The sequence below is a fragment of the Uloborus diversus genome, chromosome 4, assembly GCF_026930045.1.
Source record: "Uloborus diversus isolate 005 chromosome 4, Udiv.v.3.1, whole genome shotgun sequence".
NCBI lineage: Eukaryota > Metazoa > Arthropoda > Arachnida > Araneae > Uloboridae > Uloborus > Uloborus diversus.
In genome coordinates, this window is record NC_072734.1 from 123,753,925 (window position 1) to 123,778,246 (window position 24,322).

General features: G+C 32.1%; 1 protein-coding gene across 1 annotated transcript in view; it reads right to left on the reverse strand.

The window, feature by feature from the left end:
* The window catches only part of LOC129221351 (protein-serine O-palmitoleoyltransferase porcupine-like), a 53,239-nt gene that overhangs the window by 24,783 nt on the left and 4,134 nt on the right, over window positions 1–24,322 (reverse strand). The window contains exons 2-6 of the mRNA XM_054855822.1: window positions 23,998–24,199; window positions 17,069–17,112; window positions 12,864–13,042; window positions 9,177–9,283; window positions 1,341–1,441 (exon numbers count right to left, since the gene is read on the reverse strand). Coding sequence (XP_054711797.1) covers window positions 1,341–1,441; window positions 9,177–9,283; window positions 12,864–13,042; window positions 17,069–17,112; window positions 23,998–24,199 — 633 coding nt within the window. The remainder of the gene's footprint in view (window positions 1–1,340; window positions 1,442–9,176; window positions 9,284–12,863; window positions 13,043–17,068; window positions 17,113–23,997; window positions 24,200–24,322) is intronic.

Genomic DNA, 24,322 nt, shown 5'->3' on the forward strand with positions numbered 1-24,322 from the left:
CAAGAAAAACATATTTAAGTGTGATTTCTTTATGTTGTGAAAAATGGAAGAAATCACATAAAATTAATCAGCTTTTATAAATGAAGTCTCATGATTTTTATAATAACTGAAAACATAAGAGAAAGTATCGGGCATATTGCAATACTAAAGTTCGTAGAGTGATAAAACAAAACAAACTCATCAAAAGCGTTTTATATTAACAGTAACATCTTACTATCTAGCTTACTATTCTACATGATCGCCGTTCAAATCTATGCTGCTCAAACTACTGCAACCCCTCTACATAGAAGTCTACCACCTGGAAATTAAACCAATCAATAAGAAGTCTTGGTTTTTATTGTCATTTTGAAATCTATGAACCAAGCCTTTCTTTTTTCTTCAGAAATTAGAAGCATAAGGCAGAAACTGTATTAAGGGGGAATTAAAAAGTTCTGAACAAAAATCTTGAATCTATTCCTTGGTTTTGGCAGCAGTGTGGGTATGTGCATTGTTGTCTCATACAACTAAACATCACTCACAATGGATTTCCCCAGCTGCAGATCCATTTGCCAACAAAACTCCAATCATACTACCCTCTTCACAACTGACTGCATCTCAATTGTCTCGTCCATTGCAGTCTGTCTTCACCGACTGGCAAATGACTACTGCACCAAAATCATTCAAATCTGGTTTCTTAAGGAGCTGTTAAGTAGCAGAATTTCATTCAGGCCTACCATCAGTTAAATATTGGTCAATGGACCTTTACTTTTGAAATACTCCTCATATATATTATACCAGCGGTACCGGCATGGCTTTGCCCATAGCAGAAAATTAAAAGGTCATTTGTTTTGCCTGATATATTTACAAATAGTGGATGATGAATTTCTTGCCAATTTGCTATGTTAAATTGCTCGCCCATGTTACAGTTCCACGTTATGATAATTTGCTCAGTAAAATGTCCTTTAAATTGGAATAGAAGAAGAACAAAATCAATTTTTCGAAAAATCAATTTGAGATGCACACCCTCATGCTACAAACTAATTCTGTGCCAAATTTGTGAAAATCGGCTGAACGGTTTAGGCACTATGCGCGTCACGAGAGACATCTTGACAGAGATCCGGACAGATATCCAGACAAACTTGGAGCTTTATTATTAGTAAAGATAATATTATTTTGCACCGAAGATGCAGTTTGCAGTTAATAAATTGAATGGCAGTTCAAAGCACTGAATTGGAGTTTTCAATGTTTTTAAATCTTACTTGTACCACTTTTACAGCAAGCCAAAGAAACCTGTTTTCATTTTACTAAATGTCAAGGCATGCAAAATAGTCAAAAGATGAACCAACAGATCAGTAACTCACATGTTTTAAGCCAGAAATGCATAGGGACATTCCACCAAATGACAACTTCTACCAAAGAGCGTGGAATTTCGATGTCTAAGGCAGATACAACAGAAGATATCCTAAAATTACATTTAAAGCTATTGATGCTTTGCTTTTTTTTTTTTTTTTTGAAAATGGACTGAGACATAAATGATTTCAGTAAGCAATTCATATTACTTTCAATGGCACAATTTAAAAAATCATGGAATAAAATCAAATAAAACATAGCTTTATACAGTACTCAATTATTCCTTTATAAAAAGTTGTATTGTTTTAAAACACAATATTTAAAGAAAAAATTCTAAAAAATATTTAAAATTCCTTGCTGATATGGGCTTTTAAAGAATTAGAGGATACCAGTACTGTAAGAAGTATTATAGGAATAAAAAATTACTTTTATTTTCACTAATAAAATTAGCATGAAAATGTTTCAATATCAGTCTTCACGAAATAAGTAAAAAGAACACTAGACAAAATTGAGTAGGTATTTCCAAGCAATACTGAAATCATCAGTTATTGATGATTTTTAGCTGCTTGTCTTCGCAAAGATACTTAATCAAAGGAAAATAGATGGGTGAATTGCCATCAGATTTTTTTTTTTTTTTAAATAAAACAAAGCATTCTTTCACAAAGTAAAAGCATTTCCAAGCTTTAATAAAATTTGCAATTATTTGTTTTCACAGGGTTTGTACCCAGTTTTAGAAATGAAAATGAAGGAGGTTTAAAGAAATAAATGGACCTTTTGAAGGACTACTTTTACCATGTCAAAACTGGCATTTCCTAATCAGTCTTAACAATATCACTTAATATTTTCTGAAGTATTTGGAATATTTTGAATAATTGGTAGACAACCCAGTTTATATTAACAGGCTATATTCCTTGATTTATAAAGACTAAGAGAGTCTCAATTTGAATGAATGAAGAAACTTCAATGCTTTAAAACCATTTAGTTTAACGTAAGATTATTTGCAGTAAGAAATAGTTAAAAAATATTATTTACAATAATCACACAAAGTCGCTGTACAGAGTATGTTATTTCTCAAGACAAAAACAAATACAGTAAAAGTTGCTTCTTTACCATGTTAAGGCTAGGAAAACAGAGAGCTCCAAATACTGCTTTCCTCTATACAGCAGACCACAACAAACTTTGGGTTATACAGTCATATCTGATCTCCATCTTCAAGTCTCCATTATAATAATAACCCATTATAATAATAACTCTAAATAACACCCATTAATTGAATTTTTGAAAAATAAAAAAAAGTGAGCTCTTTCTTCTATACTTAGAATTTTGAAAAATGTGGAGAATGGGGAGCAAAATTTTATGAAAGGAGAAAAAATGAAAATGAAATGGAGGAAATATAAATGAAATATAAATTGCAAAAAAAAAAAAAAAACCTTGCACCCAGTTTCATAATAATCCTGTCATAAGTGTCAAAATATGTTACACATTATCATTGAACTCTAAGTTATAAAATCATTATCATTAAAGTACAAATATATCAGTCATTATCTTTAAAGTCACAATAATAAATCAGTAGTTGGCATAAAAGTGCTAAAAATTTGCAAAACTTGCGAAGTTTTTTATTTTGAAAATCCTAGAATTTCACTTTAGAGTTGGCAAAATTCATAATTAATTGAAAAAATAAAAAGAGAAAACATTGAGAAACATGGTTTATTTGCCTTATAGCCCGGTCAAAATAGACCAAAAAAAAGCGAAAGTTCGGAAAAATTCCCATAAAGCTGAAAATTGGTACAGACCTTAAGAACATTATTATACATGAAATGTCAAAAGTCCTCATCGATCCGAGTGGAGCTAAAAATTTTATGCAAGGTCAAAGGTCAAAAAATCAATTTTTCATATATATCTCTTAAACGATAATTGTTAGCGAAAAAATGGAGGTTACAAAGTTTGAAAGGTATGCAATTGTGTACAAACAAGTGGGGATTCCGAGGATGGGTCCTGGGGGTCATACCTTCCACCCTAAAGCTACTAAATATAGGTTAAAATGGCATTGGAAACATATTAAAAAAAAAAAATCCCTTATACCCCTTATTTGTACCCCTATTTGGTACTTTGACTATGAAATTAACACAAATATAGTTAAGGACAACACTAAAGTGAAGTGTCAGAAGTCCCCATCGATCCCGGTGGAGCTAAAAATTTTATTCAAGGTCAAAGGTCAAAAACCGATTTTTCGCAACTATCTCTTAAACGGTGTTATTGTAAAAATAGGGGATACAAAGATTGAAAATTAATAGATAATTAATAAATAATTAATAGATAATTATGCACAAACGGGAGGGGATTCAGTGGATGGGTCAAGGGGTCATACCCCTCTCTCCCTAAAGCGATAAAATAAAGCCTAAAACTGCAGTTCAGGGACTCAAATTTCTAAAAATTCACCCTAAAATCCCAATTTTTGTCCAAATATTGCACTTTGACTATGAAATTACCATAGAAATAATTAGAGACATCATTATAAACGAAAATTCAAACGTTCCCAACGAATCCCAGTGGAGCTAAACGTTTTATTCAAGGTCGAAGTTCAGAAAATCAATTTTTCACAAATATCTCTTAAACGGTAAGTGTCTTAAAATAGAGGATACAAAGTTGGAAAACTATGTATTTATGTACATACAAGCGGAGATTTAGAGGCTGTGCCTTGGGGGTCTTACCCCCCAGCCCTCCCACCCGTAAGCGACAAAATTAAAGCTGCATTTTGATGACATATTTCGTTGACCTTAAACCCCCTATTTGTGCCCTAAAATAACTTTGATCCCTTTCTGATAACAAGTACTTCCAAAACCAAAAACTGGATTTGCCCTAGGTGTTAAAAAAGCCCAATATTCGTGCTCCCCCCCCCCCAATAAATGATAACATTCATAAGGTATCGCAGTTTTTGAAACTTGGAAATAGTACTGAAGCTCCTTTTCTTTCTTTCGAGTGACCTCGAGAAACTACACTTGACCGCTATGCCTATCCCCTCTTACGATTCACACCCCCCCCCTTCAAATTGAAAAGATCAAATTACATTCAGGGGAGAGTGGATGCGCTTAGATTCCTTTGTATGAGCAAAGTCAATCGCTCAAGTACTCCTATTAACAGGGAGTGATTCTTTGTTGTGAAAAGTCGGGTTTATTGATACTATTTTTGATATGAACACGTACCCTTAACAAATAATTCTTCAAAGATGCCGCAAGATTGCTTCATTTGCAATAAATCTTTGACTGACGGTGAAATTGTTACTATTGAACGTGGACTAAAATCTATAATTGATTCAAGTAGTGCAAGGAACGATGGGTTTGTTGAATACTTGAAAGACAAACAGTCGGTGGATCAGTTCATGTAGTGTCGCGAAATGTACACCCGAAACTGGGCATTGCGGCAGCTAAAAGACAACAAGAGACAGAGGCCAGTACATCTATGAGTAGTCCACCTTGTACTAGAGTCCTATCAGGTGAGACAACATTTTGTTTTAAAAACTGTTAATTATTTTGTGGTGATGAAGCAAATGAAGAGACTGAAAAGAAAAAACAGCAGAATATACGGCGTAGAATTTGTCAAGTTGCTACTCTTTCCTTTAAAGATAATATTCTAAAGATTGCACATAATCGTTCAGATGACGTAGCAGAAATTGTTATTGCACGCATACAATATGAATACGATTCAGTTGCTGCTGAAGCGGAGTACCATTCTAATTGCTACACTTCATTTCTAAAGCGTTCTGTAGGTCTTAAAGCAGGTCGTCCTGAAAATCCCGCTGTTACTATGGCGATGACAGAAATATTTGATTATATTGAAAATAATGATGATTGTCAGTTTTCACTGTAAGAACTAAAAAATATTTGTAAAACTGAAATCCCAGATGATAAAACAATCAAAAACAGATTAAAGTTAAAGTATGGCAATAGAATGATTATAACCGAGAAACGTGGAAGTTTAGCAATGATTTGTTCACACTCAGCACGATATACTGAACAAAGCTTGGTACGAAAATAAAAGAAAAAAAAACAGCAAAAGAGGAAAGATTTAGGGTACTAAAGACTGCGGCAGAAATTATTCAAGAAGATATTCAATCTGTCGTGTGTGACACTAACAATTATCCCCCGCCATGTCAAATGTTTGAAAATATTAATAGTGACATTCCGGAGTCATTGACTTATTTTTTGGAGCAAATTATCTTAAAAAGAAAACGATCTAAATTGGAACATTTGAAATTAATATGTACTAATGTCAGCCACTCTATTATGGCTGCTGTTCGTCCTAGATCTTTCATCTCGATATTACAATTGGGTCTCTCAGTTTTTTTTTCATCGACGATTTGGATCTAAACGTTTGATACAAATTTTCTCGTCTTTTGGTTTAAGTGCTTCGCATAATGATACTATGGCGTATGAGGCGGCTACAGTTTTTAACCATCAGCCACATATTTTACCACCAGAAACCGGGACATTTATTCAATACGCAGCAGACAATACTGGTATTAACGTACACACTTTAGATGGCCATAACACTCTACACATAATGGGAATAATCCAAATTATTACTCCTAGAAGTTCAGTTTCAGCAGAAGATCCTTTATCGCGAATGAAACAAATTATTTCAGCAAAAGATTTTGCAGAAAAAGCTCATGTGCCAACACAAGAGTACTACAATAATGGTGTAGTAGGAGATAGTAAAATAACTGCTCAGAATTTTGCTTATGAAAGTGATACAACTTCTTTCTTACTCCGGAAAATAGATTTGTTATGGTTGTATGGGAAATGGAATAATTAATCGCTATCAGGTTGGAACGGTTATATTGAAGGTTTAACAAAGAATAATATGGATTTTTCAATTTCGAGAATTTTGTTCTTACCATTTATTCAATAACCTGCAAATGACTACAATAGTATATACACTACTTTACTTTGTGCTTTGGAGAATACAAAGCATTACTTGTTACTTTTGATCAACCTTTGTATGCAAAGGCTAGAGAAATTGTTGCTGATGCACCTGAAGAATCTGATTAGGGATAATAGGTACTGAGAGGCACCTTATATCCGTTAAATAAGGGATAATGTTGTACTTGTTTCACCATTTTCACTTAATTTGAACCAGAAAGAGTTGAACTTCATATAAAAACGTCTTTTCAACATATTGTATAATTTACAAATTAATATGCGCTTTTTATAATAACAGTTATGTTTTGAAATAATTGCAAAATAACAAAAAGCATTTTTTGACCTTTGACCGTGCATAAAATGTTTATATTAAGTGGGATCGATGGGGATTTTTTATATTTCATTTATAATTGTGTATTTTGTGTCTCTGCCAATTTTCAGCTCTATGTGAATTTTTCCGATTTTTTAAGTTTTCTTTGTTTATTTTGACCTTTGACCTTCCATAAAATTTTTAGTTCAAGTGGAATCGATGGGAACTTTTCATATATCATTCACAATGATGCATTTAAAGTCTGTACCAATTTTCAGCACTGTACGAATCTTTTCAATTTAAAAAAAAAAAAATTCAATTTTGACCTTTGACCTTGCATAAAATTTTTAGCTCCACTCGGATCGATGAGGACTTTTGACATTTCACTTATAATGATGTTCTTAAGGTCTGTACACATTTTCAGCTTTATGGGAATTTTTCCGAACTCGAATGTCTATTTTGACCGGGCTATTAAGATCTTAAATTTAGCAGAAATAGCCATAAACATGTAAAAGTTGCAAGTACGGCATTTCATTTAGCTTTAGAATGTTGTGATCTCAATGCTCTACAATAATCTCTTTTGTAGTCCTTCAACGAATTTGATGATTCAAAGAAGAATCACACAGGCAAAAAGGATGAAACTGAGAATAGAAACTAATTGCACTGTTTACATACAATAATTGGATTAAAAAGGTCAGCTGGTCAATCAATACCTGATGCCAGATGTCAAAGCTGTGGCTTCCGACATGTAGCACACAAAATAATGGCTGGATCTGAATGATAAAGCATCACGATAGGCTCCGATCCACCTGAAGGGAAATGACAGTTACATAAGCATACAAAATACAAGAAAACATGTTAGTGCATGTCCATAAATATTTCCAGGGTGAAATTTTTAGGATTAAAAGTTAGGCATTAGGCAGCAAAGACTAATCGCCCCCCCCCCCCATGTCCCCATCCAAGTTTTATAAGTTGAAAGGAATCAAATTTTTTGCAGAGAGAAAAGGTAAAAGTATTATTTCATTACGTCAACCATTGTGTTTTCCCGTTGTCTTAAAGTTTGTATTCAAAAATGTTTTCCCCCTATATCTTCAATTTTATCGATACTTGAAGAATCAGTTATTTTTTCTACTAAAATTAGATGCTCCAAATTTTAAAAATAGTTCCTCAAGTTTTGACTAATCAAAAATTCTTTCAATGGCAGAATTACATTTTATAAAGGAGGACGTAAGTTCTTAGACTGCTTTGGCAATATTTTTGCCGGTGTTGAAACACCCAAATATTTAAGTTTTTAAAGCTAAGAAAAATTTTCATATGTGCTTTTAGAGACCATTCTTAGTGCCTTTCTGTACTTTCTAGTCTTGCATTGTGTAGTTCACAGTCTCAAAAGTTTTAGGAAATCCGAAGACTTTACTTGCCAATCCATTATAGCTACTAAAATAAGAAAAGAAATGAAAGAATTCGGCAAAAATGTAAAAATTAAAGGAAAAAATAACATAAAAAATAACTAAATAAATAATAATAAAAAAATGTATAAGAGCTCAGAAATATCTTGTAAAATATTATGACATAATCGCACACCAGTTTGGATATGCTGTTAATTAGGGATGTAGCAAATATTCACTTGGTATTTGGTATTCTGCTTATTCAGCAGACAAATTGATAATTGGGTTTGGTCCAATACTTTCATATTCTGCAACCACCATAAGCAAATTTAAATGTTCAGCATTTGGTAAACAAACTCTTTTTTTTTTCTACATAATGAATGAAAGTCATGGTATAGTAGAATTTAAATTATTAGAGTTACTTGCATTCAAAGTAATTATAAAAAAAATTAATACACTAAAATGTTAAATTTTGTTGTTTTTCAAAGTTTTTTTTAAATCTTAGGACACATAACCTTACTATTACTAACTCATATCAAAATAAAACAGTAAATAAAAATTTGAAAAAAAAACAACTTAATATTAAACTCATAAATATGCAAAGTCAATAAGCTATAATTTTTTATCTTTAGTATTTGAAAAGATGATAAATAATATATAAAGGAAACATCTTGATATTAAGTTTTGCAGTATTTATGTTCTTGAAGTTTTACCCTACATGAAATATTGTAAAAAACAAACGAATTTTAAATTGGTCATTGCCATCAAAGTTTAACTACAGTAAATTATGGCACAGGCGTGCTGCATTTTCACGTTGCAGCCTATTACGTTTTGGCTCAAATATTACCTGCTTCTGAAAATACACATTTATTATCATGCTAGATGGTGCAGATATAACAGTTAAAAAGGTTAGCTAAATATTTGGCATTCAGCCTCATGTTAAGTTTGAATTTGAACCAAATATTCCGTATTCAGTGCACCTCTACTGAATTGAACTGAAATTCTTGGATAGCCAAGATAGAACAAATATGTCTTTTTACTCGTCAAAATTACAACAACAAATAATAATAATTATTATTATTATGAATAGTGGCAAACATCTAATTGAGGGAGAAGTATATTTTGGTACATTGTGGATGTGCAAACAGAGCAGCAGCACCAGTCGCAAATGTGAAAGTTATTCAAATTTCTCAGATTAGCATTTAGTTGAATAACTCAGAACAGTTTACTCACTTCCATCCAGGTGAATAGAAGAACCATGATGTCCAACACGTGGAAATACTCAGAAAACCAAAACTGAAAATGAGGCTGCGAATGATTGATGAAATCCAAGAGAAATCCTGAAAAATAAAACAAGACATGATACACAATAAATTCAGCAACAATGTCACAGCATTTCCGACTATTCTGAAACCCTTATAATCATAATAACTAAGTCAATGAAAATTAACTAAAAATAAAAAAATAATAATTAAATAAGAACAAAAATCTGACTGCGTATAAACAAAAAAAAAAAAAAAAAACTATAAAGCAAAAAATGTAAGCCCAGTAGTTTAGAATGTTATTAAGTACTACTGAATAACTACACCATCGAAATAGTTTTATAATCGATATACGCATAAGACAAATCATAAATTCAGAAGCAGAATAGAAGGATCAACAGTCAGGACTCACTTCTTTTTGACCAATCAAGGACCCAGTAAAATTTGAATGCTTCAGTAATTCAATCAAAATTAATAAATATTTAAAGTAAACTAATAATTCCAAAATACATATAAACATTATGTATTACAATGAACAGTTGTACTAACATAACATATGGTTTTTAATAACTTTTTCTTAGTTTAACTTTACATGATATTGTATGTTTTATTTATGTATATGATACTTTGCTGTTTTTCTGTGATTTTTACAGGGCACATGCATATAATGTAATCAGCCCGTATCACAGGGGTTAAAATGAATTTGAAAATTATTTAACAAAAAAGCTAAAACTGGGGGAAAAGTTTTGAGCAAAATGCTAAAATTCAACCTAGGCATTTTTGAAGAAATAAAAGTGCAATAGGTAATATTTTTGAAAAATTTGAAATGAAAAATTCAGAATTGTTTTTAGTATTGAGGGAGAATTTTTTTTTAAAAACCCCAATAATGCATTTGTTGGGAGACATAATGCTCATTAAGACGAAATATTGTTGAACTTAATTGCAGTTTATATATGTTAGCTAAGAGTTATAAATAAGATTAAGTTCAATATTGCCATGCTTGCCTTCTTTCTCCGAATTGTGTATCCTCCGCCCCCCCCCCCTTTCTTTTTCTTATTATACTGGAGTAAAGAAGGGAAAATACATTGTCCATTTTCGCATTTTGCGAAAAATGGGACTGCAGCGGAAACCCTGCTGCATCAATATCATTTATATTCTATTTTATTTTCATAGCAACAAATTATCATATTTCACCTTATGATTGTAAATATCATTCCTACCTAAATACCATTTTAAGTACGTACATACATTTTTACACAAACTGTATACATAAGCTATGAAAGAAATATTAGTTTTAAGCCAACCGATATATTAATAATAAGGTAAGAAAATAAATAACAGCAATTTTTGGATACAGTTACCATTTAAAGACTTTAGTTTGTGCTGATTGAAAATATCCAATATATCGGAATTTCATATCAGAATCAAAATATCGGATAATCTCGAACCCTGGCTTTTGCTAAATTATCCACTTAATGATGCTCTGTTGATCTGGTAATTGGTACTTTGAGATTTCCACTGCTGATGAGCTCAATCTCAAAGCAGCTATTTCTTTTTATTTAATTTTTTAAAATCTTTATATACCCATGTTTTCTACTAACATTTTAATTATTTTTTTCTGTAAGGTACGTAACTTATTCTTTGTTTACCACAACTTATATTTTCTTTACTTAATTAATTGCTGCTTTGTGCATTTTTAGGCTAAAGGTGTTTCGAGTATTCGTTTATTGTCTTTTATTTTATATTTTCATTTATTTTTATATTGCATACAAGCTGCCATCGCCTGGCTTTGCCCAGTCTACCTCGAAAATAAAAGTTATGTCAAGTGACGCATGTTCAACAATCAAGTTTGAAGAAAAAAAAATCTGTAACATTTTCCGACAGATTGCGGAAAAATAACCTAAAAGGAAAATTTTTAAAGCCCTCGATTACGAGAAAAGCCTCAAAAAAAAACAGCCAAAATTTCATTTGTTCATATTCGAGAAGAAAATAGCAACAGATCTTTCTTCTCAATGATTTTCTTCAGGCTACAAATCTTAAGAAAAGCATTTTTCAACAATGACCATGATCAAGAATGAATTTCTAACTGAAGGCTTACATACATTTTAGCATGGAATTAGTTAAAAATAGCTATAATTCATTCTAATTACCTTGGAACATTGGAACCAAATTAATTCATCTGATGCACAAAAATCAGGGGTTTCTATCGATATTTTATTCAAATTTTTACGAGCATTTTCTTCGTCATCATATCATAGAAAAACACCATTTTCGGGGCCTAAAATAAAAATACGAACGGTACTATTTTGGCATTCGAAAACCTCTATACGTTACTTTTCGGGTACCCAAGTACCTTCATGCCAAATTTGGTCGAGATCTGACGCAAACTGTGAATTTGTATAGGGAACATACACACATATATTCTCTGTTTTATTTATATAGATATCTCAATGGCTCAGCAATGGAAGGAGGACCAAATAAAAAGCCCTTGGCTTTAAGATACATTGCTAATTCTAATACAGTAGCTTTTACATATTTAAGGACTGCTAGGACTACAAACACTCCTTCTTAGAAGGTCAAGTCTGTGTAACTGTGCTAGATATATATATATATGTATTTTTATGAGCTTACATTGCTTTAAATGATGGTAATTAAAATTATTTGATGACCCAGGTAAAAAAAAAAAAAATAATAATCTATATATATAAAAATGAATGTTTGTCTGTATGTCATCGATGAAGTCAAAAACTACTGGACCGATTATTATGAAAATTGTTATATATATATGTATTTTTCCACGAAGAAGGTGCATAATATGCTTATTGAAGCCATTCGCCACCAGGTGGCACTGCAGAGTAGCAACTTCTGCCCCGTTCAACCGATTGTCATGAAAATCAGTATAATGATGTATTTTTTTGTTGCAAACAAACGCGCGTCGGGTACAGCTAGTAATAAAATAAAAATAAAAAATTAATTTGAATTTTGACCTTTTGAATTCAAATTATGTTTTTCGCAATCACGAGTGTGTGTGTGTGTGTGTGTGTGTGTGTGTATGTAGGCGTGTGTATTTATGTGAGTGAGGGGTATGTGTGTTTGTGTGTAGGGGAGGCATGAGTGTGTGGGTAGTTGTGTATATGAGTGTTTGTGTGGGGGGGATGTGTATGTGTGTGTAGGCATATGTGTTTGTGTGCAGGCGTGAGTGTGTGGGCATTTGTGTGTATGTGTGTGTAGGTGTTTGTGTGTGTATGTATGTATGTGTTTGTGTATGTGTGTAGGTGTATATATGTATGTGTATGTTTGTGTAGGTGTGTGTTTGTGTGTGTGTCTGTGTACGTGCGTGTATGTATGCGTGTAAGTGTAGGATATGGACGCAACCTGGAGACTGTTTTCGCTATAGGAGCAGCATCGTGAGGAGCCGGTCGACGGTGATGCTGCAGAGGGTGCTGCTGGGGAAATAAAATCATAGGAACGCCAAAAACAGTCAAATGAAAGCAATAAGCAATTGTGATTGCTCAATAAAATAATGATAATAATTAAATACTTACATCATCTTTATGGGAGAAAAAACTGACTTGAAAGCATAAAATTAGCAGGCTGTAAATAGAGTGTAGCAATGGCAATGTACTACAAGAGTGAATGCTAAAATTACTGAACTTACAACTTTTATGCTCTGCCTGCTGTTCATGTATGAGGAATAGCTTATCCAGGGTCCAAATATCACAGTTCCAGGATGGAATAAAAAACCAAAGCAGGCAATTACAGGTGGAAGATCATTTCCTGAGAATTGGGTGTCAAATGCCAAAGATATAAGTTTCATAGAAAGCAGCATTTGAGACCCTAAAAAGAAAACGTACACAAATGTAAGTATTTCTCATAACTCTCTCTAATTTCTGTAATAGAAAATAACTGCATAAGTGAGTGGGGAAAAAATAGTAAAACCTGGTTTTAAAAATAAATCAGATTTTCTGAAAGTTTTTTTCAAATAGTGAAACTGAGAATGTGTTAAGAATTGAAAGAATTTTGAAATGTTTAACCTTACTTTATTCATAAATTCCTCATATTATTAAAGTATATATATATATATATATATATATATATATATATATATATATATATATATATATATATACATATATATATATAAGCAACTAAGTTAATATCCATCTATAATGAATTGGGTGTTTTTTAAATATATATATATATATATATATATATATATATATATATATATATATATATATATATATATATATATATATATATACAGTGAAACCCCTCTATTACGGACACTAACGGGACAAACTTTTTTGTCCGTAAGAGAGGGGTGTCCGCTTTACAGAGGTTTTTTTAATTTAATTAACTTTAGTTATTTGTTTATGTTTTTTGAAATCTTAAATGAAATATGTGTGAATTCTACTCTTTCATATGCATAGATTTTTTTTAATTTACTAGTTTTTACCAACATATACATAATAAACAATTATTTTATCAGGTTAAATTCAAATATTACAGTTTTGCACACTCAAAGAGATTTAAATAACAGGTTCGCATAAAAATTACATTCCTAATTTGTACTTTTAAAAAATTGTTCGATTGATGTCTGTTGATATGTTTTGATCGATGAAAGTCTTTCATTTTCGAAATGTATCTTAAGTTCTTGTACCAAGTCTAGTCCTTTAGGATCGTTGTGTTTAATTGAAAATTCCCTGAGTCCATCTAATACGCTTAAAGCTTCGTTAACATTTTTAATTGTTTTAACGTCTTCTTTTACGGACAGTTCATCTTCATCGTCATCCTCAACTGTATGATCTTCGTTAATTTCGCGCACTATGCTTGCAATTTCTGTTTCGCTTTCTTCAGTGAAAACTTGGTCGTCGATGGGAGCATAGTCTTCAGCGGTCACATTTGTGAAACCTGCTTGTTGCATTAACGACTGCAAATCGGATCCATCATTGTCACAATCAACTTCGTTGTCAATTTCCTCTGTGGCAGATCCTTTTTTGAATCCAACGCGATTAAAGCAACTTACTATTGTTTCTTTTTTAACTTCCTTCCATGCGTGCTTAACCCAGCTGATTGCATCTAACACATCAATTGTTTTGGACAATTCGCTACTTGTTTTAGTTTTTTCCATTTTATTGATTAAATGCTTCATAACTAGTTGTCTGTATTGAATTTTAAATGCTTGAATTATCCCAGCATCCATAGGTTGGCATTTCGATGTTGTGTTTGCTGGCAAGAAGACTATTTCTATATTTTTCAAGTGAAAGTCTTTGGGATGTGAGGGCGCGTTGTCCATAAAAATAACAATATGCCTTTTTTCTCTCCCCAACTTCTTATCAAAAGTTACAAGCCAATCAGATATGACACTGGTTGTCATCCACGCTCTTCTATTTGAATACCAGTCTACAGGTAATTTTTTTATATCCAGTCCTTTAAAACACCGAGGTCTGGCTGCTTTTCCGATGACAACTGGTTTTAATTTTGTACCATCCATGCTGGCACCCAACAAAACTGTTAAGCGTTCTTTGGAGATTTTGCCACCAGAGCAGTTTTCTTTCCGTAAAGTTAAGGTTTTATCTGGCAGAGCTCTATAAAACAAACCGGTCTCATCAATGTTATAAATGTCACATGGCTCGTAATTTTCAATCAAACTAGGCACTTTCTCAAACCATTTCTCACAAACGTCAGCATCCACATCCATGAATTCACCACATATTTTTTTAAAAACGATATCATGTCTCGTTCGAAAACGATCTAACCGTCCATTGGAAGCTTTGAAATTTTCTATACCCATTTCAGTAGCTGCTTCTTTCGCCTTTTCTTGTAAAATAGGGCCAGAAATCGGAATATTTTTGCTTCTTGCGGACACAAACCATTTAAACACAATTTCATCCACTGCAAGGGCATTACTTTTAGGAAAATCTTTTTTCTTCTCTTGGTTTCCATTTATGAACCATTCTTTCTTAAACTTCTCTTTTCCTTTTAATATACAGCAAATTTGTGTGCGTCCCACACCAAACTTTTCAGCAATGTTCCGTATTCCAATTTTATTTTTTTCTGCGAAATCTATAACTTCAATTTTTTCTTTAAGAGAAATTTAAGAGAAAGAGTACGACGCTGACGATGAGTATTCAGAGCCATTTCAATGAGAACGATGAAACAACTGAATGCTTTTACCCTTAAGTTTACTTTATGATATTGCATTGGCTTTACTTTTACTCTCTATAAAATATTTTTGTTAGATGGCGTGTCAACTCGGCTCCACTTAGACACAACACGCCTGCTTGTTAGTCATCTGAAAAGGAACAAGGCAACGGGGGAGGGTGGGGGTATACAGACAGAAACTTGCAGAATAATCATTTTCTCTTTTCTTTTCTTTTATTTTTGACGATTTGATGATGTTTTTTGGAATGAAAAATGCATTTCGGTGTCAAGCTGAAAATTTTTTGCTACGCAGTAGATGCAAAGTAAAATTGCAAAGAAATATTTTTTTTTATCTCCGTATAAGCTGGTCGACTTTGCATTAAATGAAGCCTTTCAATGGAGTAGCTATTTAATTCTCAAGTTTTAAATACTGTCCGCAAAAAAGGATATATCAATGTAAATGACTTCGAAAAGGGTGTCCGTATTTGAGGGTGTCCGTACGAGAGAGGTTCCTTATACATTAGGTTTAATGTCTCTCTGCCGGGGAATTAAAAACTGTCCGCATAAGAGGGGTGTCTGCATTAAAGGGGTGTCCGTTAGGAGGGGTTTCACTGTATATATATTTCAGAAATAAATACAATCTGGAATTAAAGTTAAAAGAAAAAAAAATAAATACACATTAAAAGGGACAAAGACAAACACATTCCCACTGAATGGCTGGATATGCTGTTAACTCGCACATAATACCCAGCAGTCAGAATCCAACAAAATTAACATCCTTCCATTGCAACCCTATTTAAAATTCTAAAAAAAAAAAGTTAACAATACAGTAATTTCAAAAACCCATTTTATTGTAAAATAGAGCCTAGTTGAAGACATATATAAAAAGGAATAGTAAAAGTTAGATCTGACGTCTGACACTACGGATATATTAAGAGTAAAGTTGTCATTAATAAGAACGAAATATTAGGCACACTCCCAACTAGGAATACGTTCTTCTGCACTGGAAGAACTATCTTGGTTTTGAGACCAATTTTTTTACATTTAGCCTTGATTTAAGCTTTAAATTTTGTTTAAAAAAACTTTATCCACCCCATGAATATAAACATCCCTCAAGCTGTTTTAATAAATATACACTTTAAAAAAATTAATGTTCAACTAGTCTTATTCCTTGAGTTGCTGCAAAAAAAAGTTAGCATTGCCACCTCTAGAAATAGAAAGAACTGTCGTTGAATTAAGTGTAATCGACAGAGAAAGCTATCTTTTATGATAAGGAAAATATAAAACTAAAGATGATATTTTATACTCTGAAATTAATTTTCTTTCTGTGTTGATTCAAAGTAAATAAATTGAATAATAAGCCAGAGATTCCCCCAAGATTAAAAAAGGGCAGGGAGCTGTTTTTTTTTTTTTTTTTAAAGGGCACTTTTTGGAGAAAAGGGGCATTTTTTCGAAACGAAAAGGGGTCTGAATAAACTAATAATAAGTTTTCTTTTGAGAAACACTTTTTAAAGACTACGAAATGTTTTTGTCTAAGTGATTATGATTCATACTAAAATAAAAAAAAAAAAAAAAAAAAAAATCCATTTAAAGACCTAGTGTGCCAGAAAAGTTTAAACCCTAAACAGTCAGTAACGAATTGAATGTTTGAGATTCAAAAGTCAACAAAGAAGAAACAGGATTGAAATTATAATGTATACTGTGGGAGTTACTCACCTCTGATGCGATGCCAAAGAGATTTCTCTGCAAAAAATAATTCACTGCAACAAAAAAGCATATTAATTTAAAATAAATATCAAAAGTTGCTAAAAAAATGAAATAAGAATTCCAGAATCTTATTAAGTACTAGAGGACCCGACAGACATTGTTTTGTTAAAACTTTGTAAATTGAAAAGTTTAAAATATTTCAATAAACTATTAAGTGTTTGAACTGTTCTGTTAGAAAAAAATAAGTAAAAAAAAATGTTTTAAGCTGCTTTGGTGTCAGAATGCGTATATTTATTACAACTTAATTTATCTAATGCCCACTGAGCAGTTGTTTTACAGTTGACGTTTGTTAAAACGACCCGTTGCTCAAATGAAATTGGTCGCTATAACGAGAGGTCGTTATAACGTATAGTCGTTTTTGGAAATGCAGGAATAATTTCTCATAGTTATGCTTCATTTTAGAAGATAATCAAGAAACTAACAAATAATTTTTTAAAAATTGCGTGAGTTTATTTTTCTTTTTTAAAGTTTTATGCTGCAATTGTAGAAGCTTTCCGCTTTTTTAAAGACTTTTTCCATTTGTGATGTCTATCCATTTGTGATGTGTACGCTACTTTCATTATTTCTTTTACCTTATACTAAAAAATAATTCACTTAAATGAACATATTTTACCTTTAGAGAAATGTATAGTGTTAAAACCTTAGTTTTCGGATAGTTAGTCCTGAGATTAGAACAAAAATTTAAACTTAGTTTTGGACGTTATATTGGAATGAACGGTTCAGTTCGGACGCTCTAATGGACAGTAAAATAACATTGCATCTATGGAATTGGAAACGGGACTTCATGCATCGGTCGCTATAATGGAAAGGTCGCAGTAATAGGAGGTCGTTATATAGAGTGTTGACTGTATTAACTATTTTTTCTCCCGTACTTAATAGTTTGCTCCTTCAGCCGCACTCAAAGGATAAAAAGTGTCTTCAGATATTAAGTATAAAAATCTATACCCATCTAGAACAAATGGGAAATCCCACCGCAACATTCCCTACATGAAAAAGAATACAACGGTCGAAAGGATATCGTTTTAGAAAAATGATAAAGGTAAAAACAGTTCTCTGAATAAGCAAAAATCACTCATCAACCCCCCTCCCGATGTAAAATAAACATTCTTCAACTAAAATGAGTAAAAAACACTTTAAAAACGAAAAACAATTCTTTGCAATTTGAAATATTTCTCCAAATAAAAAAAATACGATAAATTATATTAACTGTAGCTTTAAAATGTAAACAAATGATCACACAACTCTATTGTTTATAGCCAAAGTCACCAAGCCACAACGTTACTGTAATCGAGCCGATCAGTGAGCGAAGCCAACTCCCAACGATTAGCAGTTCGATCTTTTAAAAAAAACATTTTGAACTTCATATATTGCATAATTTGTTCTTTCCACCAAAAATTAAGATCTTCCACAGCACTGATCTTTTGTGTACAGAACTACCCTGTTGTAATTTATCTGGACGAAAATAAAATTTGTTTCGTCTTTATATTCCACCATCTTTTCCTTTAATAATGTACTGATTAGTTAGATAATCCTTAAAGTATTCTTCACATTGGTACCAAAACTCAGATGGATTTGAGCCGTGAAACAAATGTTGCTAAGTACAGTACTTTCTGATCATTTGGTTAGGAGAAACTAAAGCACTGATCCGGTCACATGAATCAACTATGACGACAGAACACACGATTTGTGTGAATCCTCCAGTACTTTCTTTAAAATATATCACGGGACCTAAAATCTTTGCCTTCAAGAAATGAAAGCTTTACTCTCTCTCTCTCTCTCTATGCTTTATCTACTCTCAATTGACATATCACAGTAAGAAATTTCATTACAAAAAGCAGAGCTGGCTTTCTTATCGTCCTTCGGCAACTGGTTAAATATTTATTTCAGTTCTCGCTCAACAATAGGTGAAAATAAATATCAATCATTTGGGAGATATAAGCATCCAATGTTTGAATTAATTAATTAACAAAAACATTTCCGATTCCATCCATCATGCTTCAAAACCATGCTTGCCACAATTTAATTACACACAAAAAATTTGATCAAAATCTGTCCAGACGTTTAAAAGCCTTATGGTGACAAACGTCCGCACAGAAGATTTTTATATATTAAGATATGCTCCCCAAATGAGGCTGATGTTAAGTTCAACCAAAAAGGGCAAATACAGTTTTGTTCAAGTTAAAATGGTTCAAGGAATCATGTGCAAAAGATATATGCATGATTGAGAAATTAATTTTGATTGGATTTAATTTTTTTTTACACCATTCGATTGTTAGGAACAGGGAAGTTCCAATTAATATGCAGAAATTGGCCATTTCGCCGAATTTTTATATATCGGCAAATTTTTACCAATAAATTAGAGGACATTTTTTTTTAAATTACTTTATCTGGGATTAGAAACTATGCTGAATTAATTTTTCAACAATAAATAAACAATGTTCTAGAACATAAGATACTATGTAACTGCAACAAAAAATAATATGTTATAGTAAATAAATAATAAATAAAATAGAATTGAAAAAAAAAAAATATATTATTCACTCATTCATTTAAAAAATATTTATTGATTTAGTGCCTTTAAAAAAAGAAATAGTGGATAAGAGATGGATGATACATGTCTGTGGTTCAACCTTTTAATTTTTGATATGTTAAAAATTAATTCATGCTAGTTAATCTAAGAACGTAGAATTAGTATTGCTTCCTATACAGGAAAACAACAAACAAAATTTCTAGCAAAGTTTTAAAACAAAACGATTTTTTTCACACACCAGACAGATTTGTTCCATATTCAAGTTTTTATTTATCCCGATATGTTTATGAAATTTATATAAAATCTAGTTATTTAATATCAAACGAAACTCATATACTGGGGTAGGGGAAACCATTGCTTTTAATATTTACAGCATAAAAACACGTAGAGTTCTTATGCACAGGATAAATAAAAAATATTATTTTTTTAATACTACAGTCGACGCTCGATATAACGACCATCTCTGTCCTAGAGAAAAAGGTCTTTATAACGAGTGGTCGTTATAAGAGGTATAATTTAAAAAAATATACACAGTCATCATGCATGCCCCGTTGTTCCATAAAAAAAATAGTACTTTTTCAAACATTCCAGTTAAATGCCCAAATTATTTTTATCGTAGGAATTTTTTAGAAAAATCGTGTGCAAAATACTATGACAGAACATTAAAGAAATTTTAAAGTAGAAAATATAGGGAGGAAAATGTTACACACTTACAAATCTGCTATTACTAGTGCTACCACTACATTTTCTGAAGATAAAACCAGAAACAGATGTTTGCCTTTTTAGCAGACGTGATTTTCGCAAAACATTATTTTCCGTTTCAGATATAGGTGATAAATTGTTTTTTTTTCTTTGCTTTTCAAAGAAACATTTAAAAGTCCCTCGAGAACCGCACATCTTAAAAACCGCTAGATTCAAACACCAAACTACCAACACATCTGTCAACTCCCTTTTCTTAGGAATCTGGAAATTTCTCCATTCCCCCCCTCCCCCATTATTATTTTTTTTTGTGCTACCTGCGGTGAATGGTAATCCCCCCCCCCCCCGCACCCCCTTTCAAAGTTGGATTTGACATTGAAAACTTCAGGCAGATGTCTGTAAACAATAATCAAGGCCATTTCAAGCTACAAATTTGTTTTATTGGGAAGAACACCAGAAATAGCGTCCGCTGAATTCGGTCGTTGTATTGGATTAGACGATACAGAACGGTCGTTATAACGAAGGCAAATTAACGTAGTTTTCATAGGAATAAAGTTGGGACTCTTACCACTGGTCGTTATAATGGGACGGTCTTTATAATGTGTGGTCGTTATAATGAGCGTCGACTGTACTCCTATTTTTTTACTTTTAGAAAGTTAGTATGGTCTGTAAATAAATGAATGAAATAAAAGTAATAATGTATTGATAAATAAAATCTTACAAGGGAATATTTTAATTTTAGATTTCTTTAACATTTTAAAATTAGAACAGAAAATTATCTTAAAGTTGCACAATGGAAAGATTTGTATCCTCAAACAGTAAAACAGCATAGGCGGATTTAGGACTGAGTTCCTGGGGGGGCAGGATTTTTTTTTTTTTTTTTTTTTTTTGAGCAACATTTTTATAGCTCCCCCCCCCCCCACACTCCCATGTTTTTGTCTATGCTTTACTTTTTTGTGTTGTTTTTATTAATATGTGTTTTCATGTTGTCCTTTTTGAATTGACCTTAAGAGAGGGGGCTGATATCAATAGAATGACACAGGGCTCCCTTTTAAGTGGGAAATAGAATATCTCTAATTTTAGGGGTCCCGAGGGTTTCTCCCCCGGAAGAAATTTTGTAAAATGGATATAAAATTCTGCATTTTGAAGCCTTATAAAGGTTAATGGGACAGACAAAGAAAGTGATAACTAGATTATACAGTTGTACAAACTTTAAGAAACAGCCATTTTAAGTTCGAAAGAAAAAATAAACTATAGATTTCTCATTACAACAACCTTTTTTTAATTATAAGAAATGCAGAAAACAAAAAGGAATAGAGGTAGTGTATGATTTTTTTTTCGGGCTAAACAGATTAACAATATGCAGTAGAAGTAAGACAAAAGCAATCAATGCTAAAGAATTTCCAAAATACTGCATTAGGGATTGAATATATAGCAAGATATGAAACATGTGAGTCACAAAAATTTATTTCAAATAATGTTACAAATGCAAGAACCATGATTTTTACAATTTTTAATGCAAGATGTGGCAAGGAGCTGAATTTGACAAATTTTGGCATTCCTCTTCCTCTACCATTTGTTAGAAATTTTAAAATTTAAGATTTGTAGCCACATGTTTCCAAACATTCAAAGTGTTCAAGCACTTGAAAATGAAATTAGTTTTTTCAAGCAATTTCCGTTTTTTAAGGAACAAATCATGAATTTTGTTTTGTGGGAGTTAGGGACCCACTTCAAAGCATGGACCCTAAGCAATAGCTTGTTTAGCTTATAGGCAAATTCAGCCCTGTTTGTAATTCACTCTTACCTGCAGATTTTTGCTTGATTTTCTTGTAATTTTTACAAAAATTCCTCAGTTTTCACAATTAAAGGATCTCACCAATGGATTTTACCAATCTTTGTTATTTTTTTTTATAGATTTTTATAAAATTTTACACAAATTTTCCAAAACTTTTAATGACTCAATTATTTAGATTTCAATAATGACAAGGACTGACTCACTTAGACTTAGATGATTATGACTTACCTTACTTTTTAAACAGTATTTATAAAGTAAGTAAAATAGTACTTTCCCAGTAAGTAAAAAGATTCAATTAATCAGAATACTCAGATAACTGAAATTTATTCAGATTGTGTTAGAATTAAATTTCTCTCTCTCTCTTTAAAAGGCGGGGGGGAACTATTTTTTAGAATCTCTCAAAAAGCCAATTAATCTACTAAGAACATAAATATTATGCACAAATCCGCTTTAAATGTGGACACAAATCATAACAAGTAGATCGTTCTGTTAGCGCGAATGGGGGCAGGGGTTCCTCCCCCATTTGCTTTATGTTCTAATTTGTTAAAATAATCGTGAACTATTATTGAGTGTTGCAGCTTAATGTATAGCTTGTTTAGCCTATATTTTCATACACTTGCCCAAATGGTTTTCAGTCCAAAATAGTGAATTTAGACACATTTTCAGCACCCCAGTGACAGCTGCACTATTTGCATTTAATGTTAGTTTTTTTTTTTTTTTTTTTTTGTCCTTTTCTTTTCTCCTATCAGAAAAGGACATTTGCTATTCTCTTCATTTTCACTGAACTATTCAGAAAAGAAAAAAGTCATGATTTTTTTGTTTTAAGATTTTGGAAGATGTGTTGTTACTATATAAAGTCCTCTCAAAACTGGGGGGTATTGCCCTTATTCCCCCCCCCTATAAATCCACCCATGCTCTTCTAAACTATTCAAAAAAGAAAAAATAATGATTTTTTTTTATTTTTGGAAAATGTTATTACTACATAAAGTTCTCCTAAAACTGGGGGGACATTGCCCCCCTCTGCCCCCCCCATAAATCCGCCCATGTAAAACAGTTACAGCATAACCTGGATTAAACGGTTGTCAAGGGATTGGAAAAAGTTATCGTTAAATCAAGGAGCATAGACATTCAATGCAACCAAACACAGACTAGTGAAATGTATCATTAAATTGAGGAAATTGTTAAATTGGGTAGTGTTAAATTGAAGTTATATTGTATACTAGTGGTATCCGCATGGCTTTGCCCGTAATAGAAAAAATTAAATGGTCTTTTGGTTCGCCTGTATAATTACAAATAACGTATGGTTAATTTTCTCGCCAACTGGTTTATACCCCATGTTACGGTTCCATGTTATGATAATTTCGTATCTCGCCAATTGGCTAGTGCCCATGTTACGGTTCCACGTTATGATAATTTCGTAATTTACTCGTCCATCTTATGATAATTTTGTTCTTAAAATTGAAATAGAAAAAGAACCACATCGAATTTCGAAAAAAACCTTTTTGAGGTGCACACCCCATGCTACAAACTAACTTTGTGCCAAATTTCATGAAAATCGGCCAAATGGTCTAGGCGCTATGCGCGTCACAAAGATCCTAACATCCTACAGATATCCAGACATCCTCCGGACATATTGACAGAGAGACTTTCAGCTTTATTATTAGTAAAGATTTTCAATTATTTTGAATATTTCAATTCTGATTTGTTAACTTTTTAGAAAAGGCATCACAAAATCATGTTTACTGCAAAAATCTATTAATGGTCTTATTTTTCCAATATACAAATTTTAAGCAAAGTCAATATAATCACAAAAAAAAAAAAGAAAAGAAAAGAAAAAAAAAATGGAAAACTCACCATATTATTGCAAACATGAAACAAGAAAAGACACACACAGTTCCTTGGTATTGCTTAAGAACATCATTTGCTAAGATCATGATTCCATAACCAACAGCTGCAAAGAGGATGATGTACAAAATGTCGCTGCCAAAAAAAGAGTGCAGGCAGTAAATGCCAGTAGCTGCCGATGTGAAATGGAAGGAGTAATCTGGCATGAAAGCTAGCAAAAGAAATCAAATTCATTACAATTTATGACAGTATGAAAATAAAATCATGAAAACATTTGATTTTTTTTATCACAGGTCGACTTGGATTAAGATGGTGTTAAAGGGTACAAGGTGTC